Consider the following 20,200-nt stretch of genomic DNA (forward strand, 5'->3'; position numbering starts at 1 on the left):
GTTCCAACCTTTCCAAGTCTAGACTGGGACATGGGTGATTTTTCTCTGTGATTTCTTCTATGACCTTCCTTTCATCATTAATCTGTAAGCAGCAGTTGCTTAGGTTAAATTTTTCACAAATTCCTCTCTCTGAAGCCAGCAAACAGTCTAAAGCCAAGCGGTTCTGATAGATGGCATTGCACATCTTAGTGCTTTGTTTTGCCAGCAAATCGAGAGCTCTTGCAGTTTCATTAGTTATAATTTCAACAGCCTGGAGCCTGATGATGCGGTTGAGCATAAATATAGGGGTGCCATAGCCCCAGGACCATAGTACTGGATGATTCACTCGGGAGGCCATTCATTATCTTTCTAGTTTGTAAGGCACCCCGTTTTTGTCTACTTAATTTTTCTTCATATATGGGGACTCCCAGTTTTTCACCTTGTCTAAGGGGAAGCAAGAAGAAGGATGGCCTGATCACGCCTGGTATGCAAGACCCAAACCAGCTGCTGGGTAGCACTGCAAAGGCTTGATTTCCACAGAGCCAGTATAGTCTCCTGGAACCCACCAATCTATTTTTGTGGTAAGATTGTCCCAAGCTTTCCAGAGATTAGAAAAGTTGGCCAGTGGGTTGGGGCCGTGTGGTTTGGAGCTCCCCACCATTGGGTTTCTTGGGTGGTGTCATTGTAAACTTCTGTCCTAAACAAGTTAAATCCCCTACTGGGGTAGAGATCCGGCCTTTTGGCAGGAAGATACAGTAATTCCCAATAATAGACGTTTTTAGGAGCCAGACACTTTCCCTGTGATTGGGGAAGGTGGTCTCATCAAAGGGCACCTGTGGGTCTAGCTCCCTTGCTTCCCATGGTCAGTGGTCTCCCATGTTTGTTCCCCCACAGACATAGCATGGAGTGACATTCAGTGTCTGGGCTATAGACTCAGCCAGTGAGAGGAACAAGTTTTTGGTTTTGGCAGATATAGGGGACTCACTTTTCATTTCCTCATAGAAAGAATAAAAGACTTGGTTAGTGATTGATAGTCACTAACTTGAGGTGCATTAGTCCCAGGATCATATCCCTTTCCATTTATCTTTACACCGACCTTATGTCCCTGTTCCCAATCTGAGGGCTTAAGTATAGTAAAAATTATAGGATCACAGTTGCCAAGTGTGCAGTTGGGTGTAGGTGTTCCCTTGAGGACAGCTGAGTATCCCACTGTCTGCCAAATAGCCCATGAGAAACAACTCCAGTAAGTGAAATAATGCCAACCTGCACCACGTGGGTCCAGGCACATGTATTTACCATTTAACAGATAGGCTGTCTCCCAGGCTGGGCCTCCACATCCCGCTATGGCTGCACATACATGAAAAACACTGACATGGGTTTATCAGGGTTGAATATCCGGGTACAGTTAATGAGGTCCTTAACTTCTCCCCTGATAGCGCCATCAGATCTCCAGACCTCCACCCACTGTTCCCCAGGGCTGTAGGTGGGGTTGAAACAGACATGCTGATCACCATGGGAACACACTGAGCAGATGGTACGGTTGTGAGCACATGACCCGATGATGGTGCCTGCACAGGAGTAGTAAGTATGGAAAAGCAAAGTCCTGGTGACAACACTTCCTGCCTGAGTAGTATGCATACATAGGTCACAGGATGAGGGCTCTGGGACTACGAAAAGAAACCATATCAGTAACAATAAACAGTAATTATGCATCCTGCCCAAAAGAGGTAGAAGAGAGCTAATAAAAACTTTTCACTGAGAGTCCAGTCAGCAGGGGCGGTTTCTGCCAAGCCTATGGCGAAGACTAGGGTGAGAACTACAGCAATGGATTCAGATAAGGGGTGACCAATGCATTACAGAAAATTACTGACATAGAAACAGTTCGTCTATCCTATTAGACAGTTTATTTCTCACACTTCTGCCATGCATAGACTAGTCAGCTTCTGGAGTGACTAGAGCAGGGCTGTCATCTTGTTGTTTGTGGTCCCCTGTTGTTTTCTGGGAAGCAGAATCCTGCCAAGGGAGGGTGCTGATGTTCGGAGAGTGATCCTACACAGTGAAGCCGGATCAGGGATGCATTCCTATTTGAGAGAAGCTGGTTTGACTCTGCTGTAGTAGATCCAAGGAGCTATCTCTGCTACTTTGACTGCAGTAGGGGTAGAGAAAATAACAACAAAAGGTCCTCTCCAATGAAGCTTTAATGGTTGCACATTTCATTCTTTTACCCAGAGGGCATCCCCTGGCCTGTAAGGGTGTGTAGGAGTTGTCAGGCTGACAGGAAGTCTCTCCCAAATCCAGTCATTGATCTTTGAGAGAGTCAACCTGAGGGCCTGTATCTGTTGCCTCAAGGTGAGGTCATCTATTTCCTTAAGGTCCCCCTTATGCCCTTGATTAAGGGGGATGGGCATCCATAAAGGACTTCAAAGGGTGAGAACCCTGTCTGCTTCATGGGACTAGACCTAATCCTTAGTACTGCTATGGGCAGTAATTGATCCCACTGCAGATGGGTCTCCTGACACAGTTTTCCTAACTGTGACTTTAGGGTTCTATTCATGCGCTGCACTTTTCCTGAACTCTGGGGGCAGTAGGCCATATGTAACTTCTAGGTAATTCTAGGCCCTTAGCCATCAGCTGTACCACCTCTGCCACAAAGGCTGGCCCATTATCTGACCCAATTGACACAGGTATTCCAAACCAAGGGATGATTTCCTTTAACAGACATCTGGCCTCCTCCCAGCCCTTTTCAGTTGGTGTGGGAAAGGCTTCCACCCATCCTGAGAAGGTACAAATACCAACAGTATTTGCATCCTTGAGCTTGTGGCATTTCAGTGAAGTCCACGATCAAGTTTTCAAGAGGAGTTCCACCAACACTCTGCACCTGGGGGTCTCATAGCCCTTGTCTGAGGTTATTTTTAATGTGTAGTGTACATCTCTCACATACTGTCTTACTTATGCTGGAGAACTTGGGGACATAAAAATGCTGAGCCAGGGTGGTCTCAAGGGCTGTTCACCCTGAATGAGTTCCTTCGTGGAACTGCTTGACAAATGTAGGAGCCAGTGACTCAGGTATGGTAATGCAGCCATCAGCAAACTTCCACCATCTATTTGGTAGAAAATTTCCCTCCTTAGTCTTAAACTAAGCCTGTTCTTGTGGTGTGTACCATGGGTCCCATTCAGCTAAGGGGCATAGGAACATGGCAGCTGTCAAAACAGTTGGGGCTGGTCCCCTCGTGAGGACCACTTATTTGGCCTCTTTGTCAGCTTTCCAGTTTCCCTGGTCAGTTTTGAATCTCCCTTCTTGTGCTCTCTCTTGTGTATAACTGCCACCTGTTTAGGGGCCCCTCAGTGTCTAGCAGTTCAAGGATTTCCTGCCCATACTTGATACTTTTTCTTCCCGAGTTAATGAGTCTCCTCTCTCTATATAAGGCCCCATGGACATGAATGGTTGTGAAGGCATATTTAGAGTCAGTGTAAATATTTACTTGTACTCCTGCAGTGAGCTGGCGTGTCTACGTGAGGGCGACAAGTTCAGCCTTTTGTGCAGAAGTCCCTATTGGCAGTGACTGAGCCTCAGTTACTGAGTTCAAAGTCACCATGGAATAACAGGCAAAGCCATCCCAGAAAAAGCTGCTGCTGTCAGTGAAATATTCAATGTCTGGATTGCTGATAGGCTCATCGGTTAGATCTGACTGGCTGGAGAAAACCTCATCCATAACCTCTAAGCAATTATTCTTGGGGGTGGGGGTGGGGGGGTGGAGTCAATTGGCAATAGAGTGGCTGGGTTTGGGGTCTTAACAACCTTCAGCTGGATGCATGGGTTTTCACATAGCATACTCTGGTATTTGACCATCTGAGAGTTAGTCAGCCAATAGTTTCCCTGAAGTGAGTTCTTGCACTAGGGTGAGCTTGTCTGCTTCTGTCACAAGGGCAGCAGTAGCTGCTAGGGCACATGGACATGGCAGCCACCCTCAGGAAATGACATCAAGTTGTTTTGGTAAGTAAGCCACCAGACGGTGCCAGGAGCCCAGTAACTGAGTTAGGACCCCAAAAGCTGTTTCCTTTCACTCATGGACATACAGGAAAAGGCTTCATCACATCTCATAGGTCTAGAGCAGGGGCATTGGTGAGTGCCTTCTTGATTTCTTTGAAGGCTTTTTCTCGCTCCCTCCCCCATACTAATGGCTCCCTTTCTCCTCACTTTGTGTCTTCATGGAGGGGTTTGGCCAAGAGGGAGTAGTTAGGGATCCAGATTTGACAGAAACCTGCAGCTTCCAAAAACTCTCTAATTTGCCGGCAGGTCTTAGGGGCAGGGATGGAACATACAGCCTGTTTCCTCTCAGGGCTGCCCCTGTGTTGCCACTGGGACAGGTGAAAGCCAAGGTATTTGACAGTGATTTGGCAAATCTGGGCCTTTTTCCTAGAAACTTTGTATCCTGCTTCTCAGAAGAGAGGAGAAGGTGTGTCCCTTCCATACAGTCTTCCCAAGTTGTCCAGCCAGCAAGAGGTCATCTACACACTGGAGTAGTGTGCAGCCATGGTGGTAGGCTGAGAAGGCTTTTAGGTCAGATGCCAAGGCAGTTCCAAAAATAGTGGGTGAATTTTTGAAACCTTGTGTGTCAACCAAGTCCAGGTTAGCTGCTCCTTTTCCCTAGTGTTGGGATTTTCCCATTGGAAGGCAAAAATAGGCTGGCTCTGTGGGGCCAGGTGAATCCAGAAAAATTCATCTTTATGATCTAGGCAGGTAAAAAAAAAAAACTTTGCATCAGCTGGGACAAGGCCCAAAAGCATGTATGGATTTGGGACTACGGGGTGCAAAGTGACAGTTGCTGAATTTACTGCCTGGAGGTCCTGAACTGTCCTGAAATCCTCAGTCCTGGTTTCTGGACTGGTAATAAGAGGGTGTTCCAGAATGACTGACAGAGTTGGAGGATCCCATATTTTGAAGAGTCTGTCAGAGTGTTTTTGTATTGCAACCTGGGCCTTATGAGGAATGAAGTACTGTTTCTAGCTGATGGGGGCGAGTCCCAGCTTTATATCCACCACTACTAGGGGTACATTTTGGGCAGCCCACACACCTAGAATCTTGAAAGGAAGCTCAGGAATCTTAAGAGGTCTCCCTTCAGGGGCATAGAGCCATCATTCCTCCTCGTGCAACCATGAGGAATACTGTCTTTACCTCAGGTCCTCTCAACTTCAAGGCTGCTGTGCCATCTGAATCAAAAGTTATGTGTCCTCAGTTTGCATAAAAAGTTCCTGCCCATCAGGCCCACTAGGCAATCAAGGAGATAAAGGAATTCATGCCTTACTTCATGACTCCCACGATTGCATTGTCTAGCCATTAAGCAGGGGCAGCGGAGGGGGCAGGGGGAAGGGTGGGGAGTAATGACCCAATCTTTGTATGCACATATGAATAAAGGAAATTAAAAAAGAAAAGAAGGGGCAGTGGACCCGATTCCCTGTAGCCCCAATAATAGTTGTATGCTTGTTGAAAAGAGGACCCACTGGTTGGGTCACAACTGAATGCTCTGCACCCATGTCCACCATGAGATCTATGGATGGCCCTTTATTTTCATTCGGGCCATAGACTCCTGGGGGCCCAGTAGAATGGAACCTGGTCTGTCCTAGTCCTCCTCATAGACTTCCAGGCATGCCAGTCTGACAATGTTTTCCTACCAGGGACTGGCTCCCCTGTGGGTGGGCTGATATTTTCCTTCAACATCCTGGCCTCTGCCTCTGGTCTGGGGGCCTTTTGGGAGTCCCTGACCTGTTGGGGACATTCATTCTTCCAGTGCCTTTCCTGAGAACAGTAGGCACATAGATTTTGCCCTAGTTCCTCCCCAGGGTGGGGGCAGCCTGGGGACATCTGTCATCCTCTGGGATTGCCTCTGCCTGGATTAGCTTGCTGGGGTCCACCTGACTGTCCAGCAAGGGCTGCTGCAGGGAGGTCCACTTTCCTTTTTATCTTCATGTCAGGCCCCCCCTTAGCCTCTGGATCTCAATTGACAAAAGCCTTTGTGGCCGCCTCCAGAAGCTGGCTAGCATTCATTCCTGAACCCCTCCAGTTTCTGCAACTTCGCCTTATGTCTCCCTGGGCCTGCCTGACAAAAACAGCATTAATCTCTGCTGGTTTTCAGGTCAAAAGGAGTGTATAAACTGAAGGCCTCACACAAATGCTCATAGAACTGGCTGGGACTGTCATCTGGCCCTTGGAGGACCTCTGATGTTTTGTTCATATTCATGGCCCTTTTCCCCCTCATCCTTCAGGCCTCCCAACAGTGCCTCCTGATACCGTTCAAGTTGCTGGTAATTTTGGCTATTATTGGGGATCCCAAGGAGGGTCTTCTCAGGGAAATAGGCGTGAGCATATGCTTGGGTGTTTAGGGTGCCTTTGCGGGCATGATCTTCTAACCACTTGAGAGCTGCCAACATTATATGGCATCACTCTTCAGTATTAAAAAGAGTCAGAAGAAGCTATTGACAGTCTGTCCAGGTGGGTTTGTGAGTCTGATGATAGACTGCATCAAACCTGTCTGTGAAAAGGGGGCACGATGTTTCCAGCTGAGGAGGTCTGTGGTGGAAAAGAGCTGATAGACAAATGCCCGTCTTCCTCCTTGTATTTGGCCTTCCTGATCATAATATATGGGGCTCTGGGCTTCCCTCAGGGGCATCTGCAGGGCATCGGAGTCTGAGCAGAGGAGGGGTCCTCATGGTGACTGGTCAGATGCTCTTGATTGAGTGGGGAATGTGGGGTGAGCTCTGGCAGACTCAGAGTGGGTACGGGGTCCATAGGACTCAGGGATCAGGGGAGTCATGTTCCCAGAGGCTTCTGAACCAGATTTTACAGTGTGACTGTCCTTCGAGCTTCCCCATCCAATGCTGGAGGTGGGGGTGCTGAACTGGGTGCTGGTGGCAGAGGTGGACTAAATAGCACACAGGGCAGGGGTATTTCCTCCGGTTCCTCAGCCAGTATAGGCTCCTTTGTTTTCTCCCTACATTTGGAAGTTGCCTTAGCCATGTGGACCAGCTGAGGACAGTATCCTGCCAGCAGTCAATATAGGGAAATTGTTCAAGCCTTCCTACAACTACCCTATAAACTTCATTGACCACAGTTTTATCTAGTGACCCTTCCAGGGGCCATCCTACACCAAGAGCAGGCCAATCTACTTCACAAAGGACCTTAAGCTTTTTAGGCATTAACTTAGCTCCATAGTCTCTATTAAATCCCTTTTTAAAGTTTCTATCCATACATTCCAAGGGAGTGTTTTTACTCTGATTTCTACCCATCTCCTCATGTTACCAGAAGGCAAGACAGACACAGATTGGGAGGGGTTTTGGAGGAGAGGTAAGAGGTCCTTACTTACTTCATCCTTCTCTGGCCACTCCCCTTGTGGAGATTCAGGCATTTCCTGGCTGTAGTGAGTCCATATAAACCCCAGACCGAAGGCCCTGTTTAGGGTTCACCCATAACCATATGGATTTGTCACCAACCTGCGAATTGGGTCTCCTCACTTGCTTCACAGCTGGGCTGCATCTCAGGCTCGTATGTTCACACCCTCTCACATAGCACAGTACTTCCACCCTACTCCCTGAACCTGAGAGTCATGGTTTCACCCCCAAAGGTGGTTAGTAGGGGTCTCTAGGAGTTCATCAGTCTTCCCTTCTATCTCCTGAGGCAGGTCTGAATTTGAACCCAGGTTCTTAGCAGTCTGATGGGTGGAGCTCCCCTTGCTGGCTCCTACACCTCACCCGGTTCCGTTGTGCATCTGAGCACTCACCAAGACTTACTGGGAGGATGAGTCTCTCCTCTGGATCAAGCTGTCCATTGGTGTCTGGTGGGATCTTCTCCCAGTGGTCTGTGGGACACACCCTGGTGACAAGGGAGGTGAAAAAAAATCACAGTCGCTGCAATACTGACAATGCACCCCCAAGAAATGTTATAGGAAACAGAGATATGGGACTCTAAGGTGTGGAAGCAACTCTTTATTGTGCTGGCACAGACTCAGTGGACTCATGTCCAAAGGTTGAGCCCTGAGGAAAAAAGGGGTTTCACCTTATGTACCATTGCAAGCAGGTTACAGAGGCAATAAAATTTAAAAAAAAACCAACAAGGTTTAACCCACGTATGGTTCCATGCAAGTCTATAGGCTACGTCACCCTAGTGCTAGTGCCCTTCTGCCCCTGGTGCTATGAGATATTCTTCACGTTTGGATTCTTTAGGTTTTATCTCTCTGCTATGCCATCCCTTCCCCCTGCTACTTTATCAGAACACAGGCCTGTCTGCTTCTCTTCTGGTCCTTCTCCCTGCTTTGTTTCCTCCCTACATTTGGAAGTCGTGGCCACCCTACCTACTGTAATTCTATAGGCCTCTTCCAGACAGAGCCTTAGCCATGTGGGCCAGCTGAGGACAGCATCCTGCCAGCAGTCAATATAGGGAAATTGTTCTAGGTGCCCAGGCCTTCCTACATTTACCTTATAAACAGTTTTATCTAGTTACCATTATGGGGGCCACTAGAATTTACCACAGAATTCTTTGTAATAGTTCAGATTTCTGTTGCTTTGTAAACAGAACTGCTGTACTATTTCTTCACAGTTGTGAGTCTAAGAGGTCATGAATCTTAAAAAGTAATCCTTTGAGTAGGAAACATTAAGAAACAAATTTATGATATAATAACAGGTAGCATTTGGTATATTCTATAGAAAGAAAGATCAAATTGGGCAAGAGTTAATCAGTATGTAAAGGTAGAAATTGAGGCTTAGAAGTTAAGTCTGTTAGCTTCTTGTCTATCTTTTATGTAAGATATGGGATCTTGCTGTGTTGTCAAAGCTGACCCGAACTCCTGGAATTACTGATCCTCCTTCCTCAGCCTCCAACAGGCCCACACCATGTTCAGTCCTTGCTTACAGTGTCACAGTACCTCAACTCTTGTAGCAAACCTGGATTAACCATGGGATCATATTAACTCATTTTTAATCTTAAGGTTGCATTAAAAATAATCAACCTAGAAAAATATTCAGTGATCAAAGTACTTCACACCAGTTTAGCCAGTACAAATTAGAGCTAATATTGTTAATGGCAACAGTGCAGCCTGTGATCAGAAGACTTCCAATGTCCTTACGTCCCATGTGGATGAATCCATAGCAGTACACGTGGGTGTAAATGTAGTTTAAGTTAGGGAAGGGAAATGTAGGTGGAAGCTGGGAAGCAGAGAGCATGTTGCTCTTCTCCAGGTACTGTTAAGACTTATGCTAACCTATTGGAAAGGAGGAACCCAGCAATTCCCATCCAATAATAAATGAGTGGAGAGGGGCATGGGTGGTTCCCTGGACCAGGTGAGGGTGGTCTGAGCCTCCTTGAGCCAGGGCATGGTCAATTCGAAATATAATATTAAGTCATATATTTTCTGTGAGTTCTGAACTTTTCCTAACTCTAGTCTGCCTCAATATTAATTTTTTTAGGAAAAAAATTAATCATATTTAAAGGTAAACCTGAGCGAAATATAAACTTCTATCTTTCCAAAATTTGTTAAGAGATAACTATAGTTAAAACTTCTTTTGTGGTCCTCGGGCTTAAACTCAGGGGCTTGTACTTGGCTAGGCAGGCATTCTACCACTTGATCCTCTCCACCAGCCCTATTGTATGCATGAAGAGGAATATCTCAATGGTAGAGTGCTTACCTAGAGTGTGTGGGGTTCTGAATTTGAGCCAAGCACTGCAAAATAGTCAAACATAATACATCCTTTTCTAAGTTTTCAGTGAGGAAATCCTTCTCTGTTGCAGTCAGTGCTTATTTGTCAATGTTGAAACCTTCCTGGTAGCAGTTCTCAGTGTGTGTAAGGTCCCTACCTCCCAGAGCTGTGGTGCAGTGGTTCCCATGCAGCTGTGGGGTGAGGTGGGGATGTGGCCCAAGAACTATGGAAGATGCTGCAGATGACCATGCTCTGCCATGGTCATAGACACCAAAGGGGTCCTGTTTTGCCATTTGATCTTAGGGGTAGAACCAGTCACTAGACTAAAGATTCTCTGAGTAGAACCTTGGCTGGAAGAGGGAGGTTTCAATCAAAGAGGTCAAAGAGAGAAGTGTGTTGTGAGTACTGTTTTTCTGAGAGAGGAAACCTGCTTTCAAATGGTATTCAGATGGAGGCTAATAACAAAGCTGGTGGAAGGGTGGTGTAGGAAAGTGCAGGAGACTGCACTTGGTCTATCTAGTTTCTAGTTTTGGTTTGTTTTTTCACAGTCAATCAAAAGGTGAAAACAGTGGAGGTCCTGAGGCAAGCATTGTATAGAGTACTATGGAGTTAGCTTGGGGTTAGGAACAGAGGTAAGCTACTGGATCCTCGTTTAGACTCATTTGTTTGTCCATTTAGCAAACTACTAAGGGAAGTGATGAATAAAAGACACTCTGAGGACTCCTGAAACGGGGGACAGAGATTGTAACATTGTTCAGTGCCTTTGTCCTCAATTGTAGCACAGGTTGGTATGACTCCTGAGGAAGTGGTGTTCTTTGGCGTAGATGGAGGATCTCATCTTCTTTGATGGGTGCCACTGCTGCTGTGATTGCTGGGATGTGGGCAGCGTAGCCACCCACCCTTGGTGAATGGTTTTTGTGTCAAACAAAGGTGGGGTGGCATGGACATCAAAGGCCAGGGGCAAGTCCTCATCAGTAGATGAGATCATCTGGGGACCTACTGCATGCTGTGGGATCCTAATGCCTGAATCTTTCTACACCTCATTTATGTCTCACACAGGTGCTCTGTCAAAGCTGGCTTGTATGGCTGGGAGCTGGGGCTTCTAAGCGGTCTGACCACTCAGCACAAGGTCTTGCTGAGCCTGTCCTTTGCTTGAGGATGCTTGAGACCTCAGCACATTGTCCCTCCTTCTTCTTTCCCTTGAACCATCACTTCTTCCTGACTCCTCTGTGACCATAGCCACTTTCCTTCATCTGGGCTACTTCGTTAATGAAGCCCATTGGACCCTCACTACGAATAATGAAGAACATAGCTTAATATTTTTCTTTGGGAACATGGGGGGTTGGATTAAGTATACCCAATGGATAGTTTCAGCAGTTTAAATACAGGTCTTGTTAGTTCACTTATTCATTTTGCCAAAATCTGGTTGGGGAGGGAAAGAAGCATTTGAGGATTTTCAGCTATGGATATCCCATATTTCATCTAAATTGTTTTGGGATCATTGAGTAAGATGATCCCAAATGATCCCAAAAATTAAAGGTTTGACCAAAGAAAACCCTTTCTTTCCTCCCGAGGGAGGACTTCCACATACTGCAGAATTTTCATCTTATTCTGGGTCATCATTTCTGACTTTCTGGGTCCTTCTGCACTCTTTTAAGTTTTGTGTGGGCTGATGGCCTGGAAGGGATTTGGCTTTTAGTTGGAGAATCAACCTATGCAAAATTTAAAGTACAGTTATTCCAGTCCTTTGATTGCACTGCTAAGCAATGACTTTTATGTTTGTGGGGTACATTCCCAAAGATTTGCTATAGAAAAAGACATAACTGTGTTTTGAATCATTATGATTCAGACTTGTGAACCTGAGTCTTCAAGGAAAAAAAAATCACTTATATGTGTATATTACTTAAATATTTTGTAGCTGCAACTTAGTGTACAAAACAATTTTAGACATGTATAATTTCCTTCTCTTTTTAAGTTCACATAGAAAATATTAATTTCTAGATTTATAGCATTTGTGTCTGTTGAAAGGTATTAAGGGGAAATTTTGTATGATTTTCTTTATATGAGGCATGCAGAATTGGCAAATCCATAGAGACAGAAAATGGGAGAGAGGGTACCAGGGGCAGAGGGAACAGAACAGGAGTTACAATCTAAAAGGTACAGAGGTTCTGCTGGGGATGGTTAGAAAGTTTTTAGTGTAGATTGTGATAATGGGTCCTACATTGTGACTAAGTTTAATGCCACTGAACTGCACACTTCAGAATGGTGAAAGTGATAAGCGTTGTGTGTGTGAGAACTTGTACCTTGGAAAACCCTTGACTTCTAAGAAGATACAGCTACACAAACACGTATTAGTACATTCTTCAATAAACAACTAGCTCGATGAAGTTACAAAAAGTTTTCTTCCTTGAAGAAAAAAACTTTTCTTGGACGTTGGGGGGAGGGGGGAGTATTTTCAAACATGGAACACTTGTGTGAAATCTGTTACAGACGTTCATGGGATTTGGATTAATTTTGTCTCTTCCTCACTTCATTAGGTAGCGAACCAAAGGTGGATTAATTTTTGTCTTCGGAATTGTTTTTTCTTTTTACCTTGATGAATTTTGTCTTGTGGCAGTCATCATTTATAACTTAAAACAGAGCTGCATGAAAAATAAAGGAACAGCTGTGTGCTTGCTGATGTGACAATGTGAACCTAAGGTTTACAGCTGCCTGTTTAAAATGGCCACATTAACAGGACGGTGGCACTAAAGTACCTTCAAGGAAGTTCCTTACCTTAGACCCCGCAGCTCAGCGACCCTTTGGTCCCCCGTGGGGCGGGGCCCGCGGCGCGCACACCCTGTGTCAGGCTCTGCGTGGCGGGGCGCGCCTGGCGCGGGGGTGTGAGGGTTGGTTCGGCGTCCCTGGAGCCGAGCCGAGCCCACGCGCAGCAGCCACACTCACGCGCGGCGCTAGGGAGCCGGGAGCGCGTGGCCGAGGGCGCGGGCCCAGTGCGCAGCATTTTCCTAGTTTTCGCCTCACAGGCTAGAGCACCTGGCAAAGTTCGGTGGTGGCCTAGAAGAGGAAGGCTTGCCAGGGGTGTGGGGAAAACCTCAGTTAAGATGGCAGAGTCAGTCCACCTAAAAATCAGCGTTTCTTACTTCCATCCCAACAATAAACCACATAAAAAGCGGCTCACGCCTGTAATCCTAGCCTTTAATCCTCCTGATCTCTGTTTGAAGCCAGACCTGGCAAATAGTTCACAAGACCCTATCTCGAAAAAAGGGCTGGTGGAGTGACTCAAGGTGTAGACCTTGAGTTCAAGCCCCAGTACCACAAAAGAAAAAAAAAAAAGCAACAGAGAAAATGTTCAAAGGGAAATTCCTTAGGTCAATTAAATTTATAGTCTGTTTAAGCAAAGGAAAGCTGCACAAGGATAAAACAAAAATAGCCCATAGCAGAGGGCTTGCCTAGCATGTGTGAGGCCTTGCCTAGCATGTGTGAGGCCTTGTGTTCCATCACCAGCATTGCAAAAAGCAAAACAAGACAAGATTGCAGAGTGAGGCTGCTCTCAGGAATTGAGAGCTCCCACTGATAACATGATGGGACAACATTCATGGAAACCCATGGGCTATAGCTTAACCAAGTTGTTTGGCCAATTACTTAATTGGCCTCAGGCCTCCTGCAGCCTTCTGGGGCTCCTGAGCTTCATTGCAGCTGCTGGTTGGGTCTCCAGTAGGTCAGTGTAGGTGCCCAGGCCAAATTTTCCATCCCCCAATCTTCACTGAACATATACTGTAATCACTCAAGTGTTTTTTGAGCAAATGAAAAGTTAATAAGATATATATCAGGTCCTCTGTTTAAAAGATTTAGAAGCCTTTAATAGATAGGAAGATATATTGTGTTCTTAGATCCCAATTAAAATTTTCAGGATTGTTTTTCTTTGCAAGGAGGCTAGGAGAAATTGATTACATATGTATCCAGGGCAAGTTTGGCTTTCCTTGTTTTTTTAGTAAAAGGTGAGGAATGTCCTGCCTAGCAGGTGTTGTCACAAAGTTAAAGGCCAGACAGAGAATGGAAGCCAGCAGAGCATGGTGAAAAGGCTTGGCATGCATGTGTTTTGGTTAACCATGCAGGTGGACTGGAGGGTCTTCCATTTTCTGGCCTGGGTCCACCTGTGAGGAAGGCAGACAATCTGCTTTTAAGTGGCAGGAGACTGAACAGAAGCAAAGCTGGGAGCCATAGTTGTTGCAGGAGGTGTCTGACTGCTCTTGACTGTCTCTTGATGGCACAGCATGGTGTAGCATTCAGGAGCCATGTTCAGAGTCAAGGGATAATGGGCTTCTCAGGTGGAGCAACTGTTGCACTGAAGCCAGGGGACGAGTGTAGGGAAGAACCTGCTGCATAGGTGGAGGCCTGCAGCAATGGGACAGCGGGAAAGGACATGCCTGTTTGAAGACCAGAGCGGCAGGAGGTGAGCTAAGTGGGGAGTTGGGGTCAGGTCATGAGGGACTTGAGGTTAAGCTAAAGATCTGGACCCTGTGCAAAAGGGAATAGGGAACCATTTCTGGATTTTTAAGCAGGTGACAACCTGAATGTGCACACCTGGTGTGTATCAGCATTGTTGTAACTGACAGGCCAACTCCATCTTCTGCTTATAGCCCACAGCTCCTTGCATACAGGAGTTCCTCACCCTGCTGGCTGTGTGTCACACTGTGGTCCCTGAGAAGGATGGAGATGACATTATCTACCAGGCCTCCTCTCCAGGTGAGAGCTCTCGATGGATGTGTCCTGCCAGCCCCTTCCCTGAAGTCTTGGGTATTTTGCAATTATTTGTGGGCCTCTGACCTCACACCATCTCCAGATCATGGTTACAGGTGTTCAAACCCAAGAGAACTGGTGGTGGACTCTCCTGACTCTTTGACAGCAGGGAAAGACCTGGGCCACCTTGCATTTCCCAAGAGTTACTGGTCTGGACAGAGCTCTGGAGAGAGAACAGGGCCACATGTCATGGATTTTCCCACTGGTGGGGAAGCCATGTATTGGAGCAATGACTCTTTGCCAACTTCCTGGTCTCTGAGTCCCATAGTACTGCAACTAAAGCATGGGCTTGCTCGGAGATGCTTAGTCAGTGAGCATTTTACCTAAGTTGATTAGAGAGAACTTAGCAGCAACCCAGAATAGGGGGAGTGTAATTCATTGTTCTCCCTCTAATGTGAATTAGCATTGGGTCTGCGTCCTCCTACCCAGCACAAGTCCTCATTTTAGACCCTGGTGGTAGGAAGAGTGAAGTGCTCCTGTTCCCCAATCCTTGTTCTTATGCAGGTGACACAAAACCTCCTTAATCACGGTGGTTTTGAGAAATGACACTTGATAGAATTCTGTTATGATGAGGGATTCATCTGTATTTTGCCAACTTGTTGTTGACAGACGAAGCTGCCTTGGTGAAAGGAGCTAAGAAGCTGGGCTTTGTCTTCACAGCCAGAACACCCTACTCGGTCATCATAGAGGCGGTAAGGGACACATTTGCACATATTCTTGAGCCCCTACCTTTTGGAAGGTTGCATATTTGAAATAGTATGTCTATTGTAAATGTGATAGTTAAATTTCTGTATGTCTTTTAGTGAAAAATTAGACTTGAAACATTCGATGGTAACTGAGGTTGCTATGGGATTGTATGAGTTTATTCCTGTTGGTTTGCATTGCAATAATCTCTCCCTCTTAAAGATGCTTCAAACTGTTTGTAGCAAAGAACTTTTCAAGTTTCCTGTTTTCTAAAAGTTGGGAAGTAGCTTCATGATTTGGCTATCTCTGAGCCCCAGTCCAGTGGGGCTCCATGTCTTTGGCAGTGACAGAAGGAAGTTAGAGCTTAAGACCTCTCTTATCTATATGAGTATTTCCCCCACTGAAATCAAGGGGTTTATGTATTTTCTGATTTTTTAATTTTCCTCGCTACAGGCTAGAGAGAGAAATTTAGTGATGGGGAGAGCAATTTACAGGTTCAGTATCCCTTATCCATAATGCTTGGGACCAGAAATATTTTGGATTTCAGATTTTTAGATCAGATTTTGGAATATTTGCATATACATAATGAGATATCTTGAGATAGGACCCAAGACTAAACATGAAATTTGTTTACATTTCATACACCGTATTCACACAGGCTGAAGGTAATTCTTCACAGTATTTTTAATGTATCTGTGGTGTGACTGTGACCAGCAGGTCAGGTGTGGAATTACCTATTCATGTCATCATGTTGCTATTAAAAATGTTTCCGATTTTGGGGAGTTTTAGATTTTCAGATTAGGGCTGCTCAACCTGTATCAAGTATAAGGTCACACAAGGCCACACAGGATAGACTGCAGGTGAAAAGGATGGTGAGGATTGGCCAGATGGAAGGGTGGTGTTGTACTGCTGTCTGGGTTGACAAGGGCTTGAGCACAGTCAATGACTTCCCTCACCTCTGCCTTTGTCCACCCCTCAATTTGAGGAAACTCATGGACTTTGATAGTTTTTTTTGGTCTTAATGTATCCTTAAGTCTATAGGCCCCTTGAATGAACTTGAAACTTGCTTCCAAGTGGTATAGTAAACTGATATTGTTCCTGAGTTGGGAGTAGTCAGTTTTTTTTCTTTTACTTATAAAATAGGAAAGCCTATAAAATGTACCTTATACAAAGTGTCCATTTTTGGTCACTTTTACTTTCTTTTGGAATATAAAGATTGAATTGTGATTGTTTTACTTTATTTCAACCAATAGAGGGAAGGTAGGTAGGGAACTGTGCAGTCATTAATAGCAGAATGATGTACTGATAATGAATTTCCTGCATAGTTACTTTTAAAAAAATGAAGTCTTCTCTGTCAGTTTCAGGAGAGTTTTAACCCAGCCATAGGATTATTGGTTGTATTGATGCTGCTGGATGTCTCTAGATTGCACAAACAAGGTGGGGCCATGGGTAGGCTGAGCACTGATGGAAGTACAGTATATACTGCTTGGCTTACAGTTCCAGATAAACATGGGGAGCAGAGAGCCTATAGCAAGGTCATCACAGTGCTAAAAAGCCAGGTTGGCACTGTTTCATTACTTTATTAAAGTAATATTTACTTCCACATTTCTAGAAGTAATAAAAGACTGCCTGATTAGATTTCACAAGTAGTAATTATTTTAAAAAATCCCATTCAACCATTAATTCTGAGACATCATCAAATATTAAATTCTCTAGTTAGCCACCAGTACTTACATGAAATGTCCTTGCAGATTTGGGTAGCAGCTGAGCACGTGGTTGGTGATTTTTGTAAGTGGTACAAAGACTAGGTGGCTCATGGCAGGGAGCAGAGTGGTGGCAGTGGGCACTGTCCAATAGGGTTCTGATAGAACTTGGACTGCTGAGGAGAAGGCAGAAGGTGGTGATTCAGAGAGGTGAATAAGGGCTGAGGAAGTGGGCCATCAGTTGTATTTTAGGATGTAATGAAATGGGGTGGAACCTAAGAGAAGAGTACTGTTACCATTCGTAAGAAAATCACAGTGTCAGAAACTGTACTCAGACTCACATTGTTGGACTGGAGAGGCCATACTGTTTTTACTGTGGTATGTTAGAGAAATGGAGAACAGATCATATTAAAATGTTTGAAAGTAGCACACACAGAATCTGAAATTTTCCAAATGGAAAAAATGTGAATATTGACATTCTAACTTGAAAGAATGGTAAGAAAAAGGGCATTTGCTCGATTAATTGCTCTAAAACCAGATACAGATTTATAACCCATATCTATAAATCTCAAATCTCCAAATTATTGAATTCCAAGTTTCACCTCTAAGTTTGGGGAACAATCATTTAGCAGCAAAACCGAATCAGAACCAGCTTGACTTATGTATGGTCCTTATGACTGTCAGAGTGATGCTGCAGAAAGTTTACCTGTTGTACAAAGGGTACTACCCTAGACCTTGCTGGGACGTTATGGTAATATACTCCACACATAGACCTCTATAAAATGTATAAAATCCTAAGTTCATTAGCATAGGTGGCCCCAAGGTTTTTTTTTTTTAGGGGAAAAGTATTCATTTTGTTCATGGCTTTAGAGGCTCCAGACCACCATGGGAAAGGAAGGTGTGTTTGAGCAGCTCACATCATGGTGGCCAGGAAGCAAAAGTGAGAATGTCTGAGCTTTCCAGCTTTCTCCATTTCTGCCTTTTATTCCATCTGGGTTCCCAGCCTATGGGATAGTGTCACACACATTCAGGACAGGTCTTCTTCCCTTATTCAGTATCTGCAAACACCCTCACAGACACACCCAGAGGTGTACTTTACTAATCTACTAGGCTCTTCTCAGTCCAATCAAGTTGGCAATGAAGATTAATCATCACAAATCTTTCCCTTGTGAACCAGACATCCAAACACATCTTAAACCATAGTATTCTATCCCCTAACTCCCCAAATGCTCGTGTCCCTCTCATAATATAAAATGAATTTAGCCCATCTTCAAGAGTTTCCATAGTCTGAAGGGTTCCAGCATTGCTCAAAAGTCTTAAATACAAAGTGTCTTCTAAAACTCAAAGCAAACTCTTAATTGTGAGCCCCTGTAGAATAGAAAATGAGTTACATTCTTCCAAGATAGAGTGGTACAGAGTGAACATTTCCATTCCAAATGGTAGGAATAGGAGAATAGCTAGGAAGAATCAAAACAAAGCAAGCTCAAAACCCAGCAAATACTAAATCCTATAGCTGCGTGTTCAGCATCCAGGGCACTTGGTGACATGATATGAGCTCCAATGGCTTGGGCATCCCCACCCCTATGGCTTTGCCATTTGCAGCCCCCATGGTATATCTTTTGGGCTGGCTCTGCTCATGCTTGCAACTTTCCTCAGCAGATGTTCCAGTTCCTACTAGAGTCCTCATTCCCATGACACCTCATGAGCACAGTCTTTACTGTTTACAGGCTTAGCATTCTGGTCCTCTGAGTTCCCACACAATTGTCCACTAAGCTTTGCTTGCAATATTCTAGGGCTTCTCTAGCCTGCTTCTCCAAATGGTCCCAAATTCCTCCTGCAAATTGAAAACCATATTGAAATTCTCCCATCAGTTTCAAAACCATATTGCCAGGTAGCTACAACAACAGCCTTAGTTGTCTGGTGCCAATGCCTTTCTTGTTGTTGTGACAAAATACCCGGAAGGAAAAAATCTTAAGGAAGGAAGGATTTATTTTGCTCAGTTTCAGAGGTTTCAGTCCATCATGGTGGGAAGGGCATGGTGGAGCAGCTCACATCATGGCAGCCCAGAAGACAGAGAATACACGGGCTCCTGGCCCCAAGGTTTCTGATGGTTTTGTATAGTTTGTGTCTTCTGTCTTCATCACTTGCAAGTAGCTACACCAGCCAACTGCTAAGAAAGCCATATAACTGAAGGAAAATGAGAAGCTTCTACCAGAAGAGGGAGCTCCAGGCTTGTGACAAAAATACACACTGCAAATGTGTTTGCAGGTGGCTGAAGGATGGAAAGGTTTGTATGTAATTTGTGTGTGTGTATACCTCCACGTTGATGATTGGAGTACAAGTGCTGTGACATTTTAATCTTTGCATCTCAGGTAAGAGCCTGTTTGTTTGTTTGTTTTTTCCTTATAGATGGGACAGGAACAGACATTCGGAATCCTTAATGTCCTGGAATTTTCCAGGTGTGTTTCTGTTTCATACATTTGAAATGAAATATTTTTAATACTTATCTATCTATCTACGTTCATATAATATGTATTTAACAACTTCATGTGCATGGTTGTATGGTATGATTAAGTGCTAAATATGGTAAATATGCATGTACAAACCCTCTTCTTGTTGGAATTTTTGACTTTCATTAAAGACAGGGAAGTAGGTCATTTTTCTGTATTTTTACGTTCTTTGTGCCCTCATTTTTCTTTAGCCATCCAGAGCCTAATGTTGTAGTATCAGTAGCTGCAGTTGGGTGTATATGGGTTGGAGCATGCAGTGAGGGTATTGTTTTCATTGGCCTTTCCTAGGTCCCCTTAGGTCATGCCTCCTGCTCCATCTGAGCAATGTTCCTGAGAGCTGAGAAACTGACAGATGATGACAGATAAGATCAGTTTTTTTCATCACAGAGTTCTGGTTCACATAGGACCATCCTCCTTTACATAATCCAAAGCTTTTCTCCCCAGCAGTTTCTCTAAGACCTAAGAATATTTGTTGTATTCTGTGTTCCTCTGGAACATTCTTAGTTTGTTACAAGGAATCACATCTTAATGTTTGTTCCTTTCTTTCTTTTGAATATTGGATTGTCAATACTGTTACTATGTCAAAAGCATCTTTTCCTGTTACTGAAAGTAGATGGATTTTCAGTTACTATTGTTAAATGATTCAAAAATGGTTGGCCCACACTCTTTATTATGTATGATAAAGGTCAACTTTTAAAATCCTCTTATAGGAAATGCTTTCCTGCCCCTGTATTTAGCTTTAGGATTCCAAGCTTAAATGTTGGTGGATCAGGAAGCCCTTGGGATTGGATGGTCAATGAGAGAGGCAGGGGATGGTTAACGACAACAATTGTTCCT

At 44.6% G+C, this 20,200-nt stretch overlaps 1 protein-coding gene across 9 annotated transcripts in view; it reads left to right on the forward strand.

The window, feature by feature from the left end:
- The window catches only part of LOC109685508 (phospholipid-transporting ATPase IB), a 583,492-nt gene that overhangs the window by 160,335 nt on the left and 402,957 nt on the right, over nt 1-20,200 (forward strand). For all 9 annotated transcript variants that reach the window (XR_012436298.1, XM_074043751.1, XM_074043752.1 and 6 more), the window contains 3 exons: nt 14,307-14,412; nt 15,076-15,158; nt 19,263-19,312. Coding sequence is in view for 8 of the 9 variants with exons in the window: in XM_074043751.1 (XP_073899852.1) it covers nt 14,307-14,412; nt 15,076-15,158; nt 19,263-19,312 (239 nt within the window). In the remaining variant the exon portion in view is untranslated. The remainder of the gene's footprint in view (nt 1-14,306; nt 14,413-15,075; nt 15,159-19,262; nt 19,313-20,200) is intronic.

The sequence above is a fragment of the Castor canadensis genome, chromosome 10 (genome assembly GCF_047511655.1).
Source record: "Castor canadensis chromosome 10, mCasCan1.hap1v2, whole genome shotgun sequence".
NCBI lineage: Eukaryota > Metazoa > Chordata > Mammalia > Rodentia > Castoridae > Castor > Castor canadensis.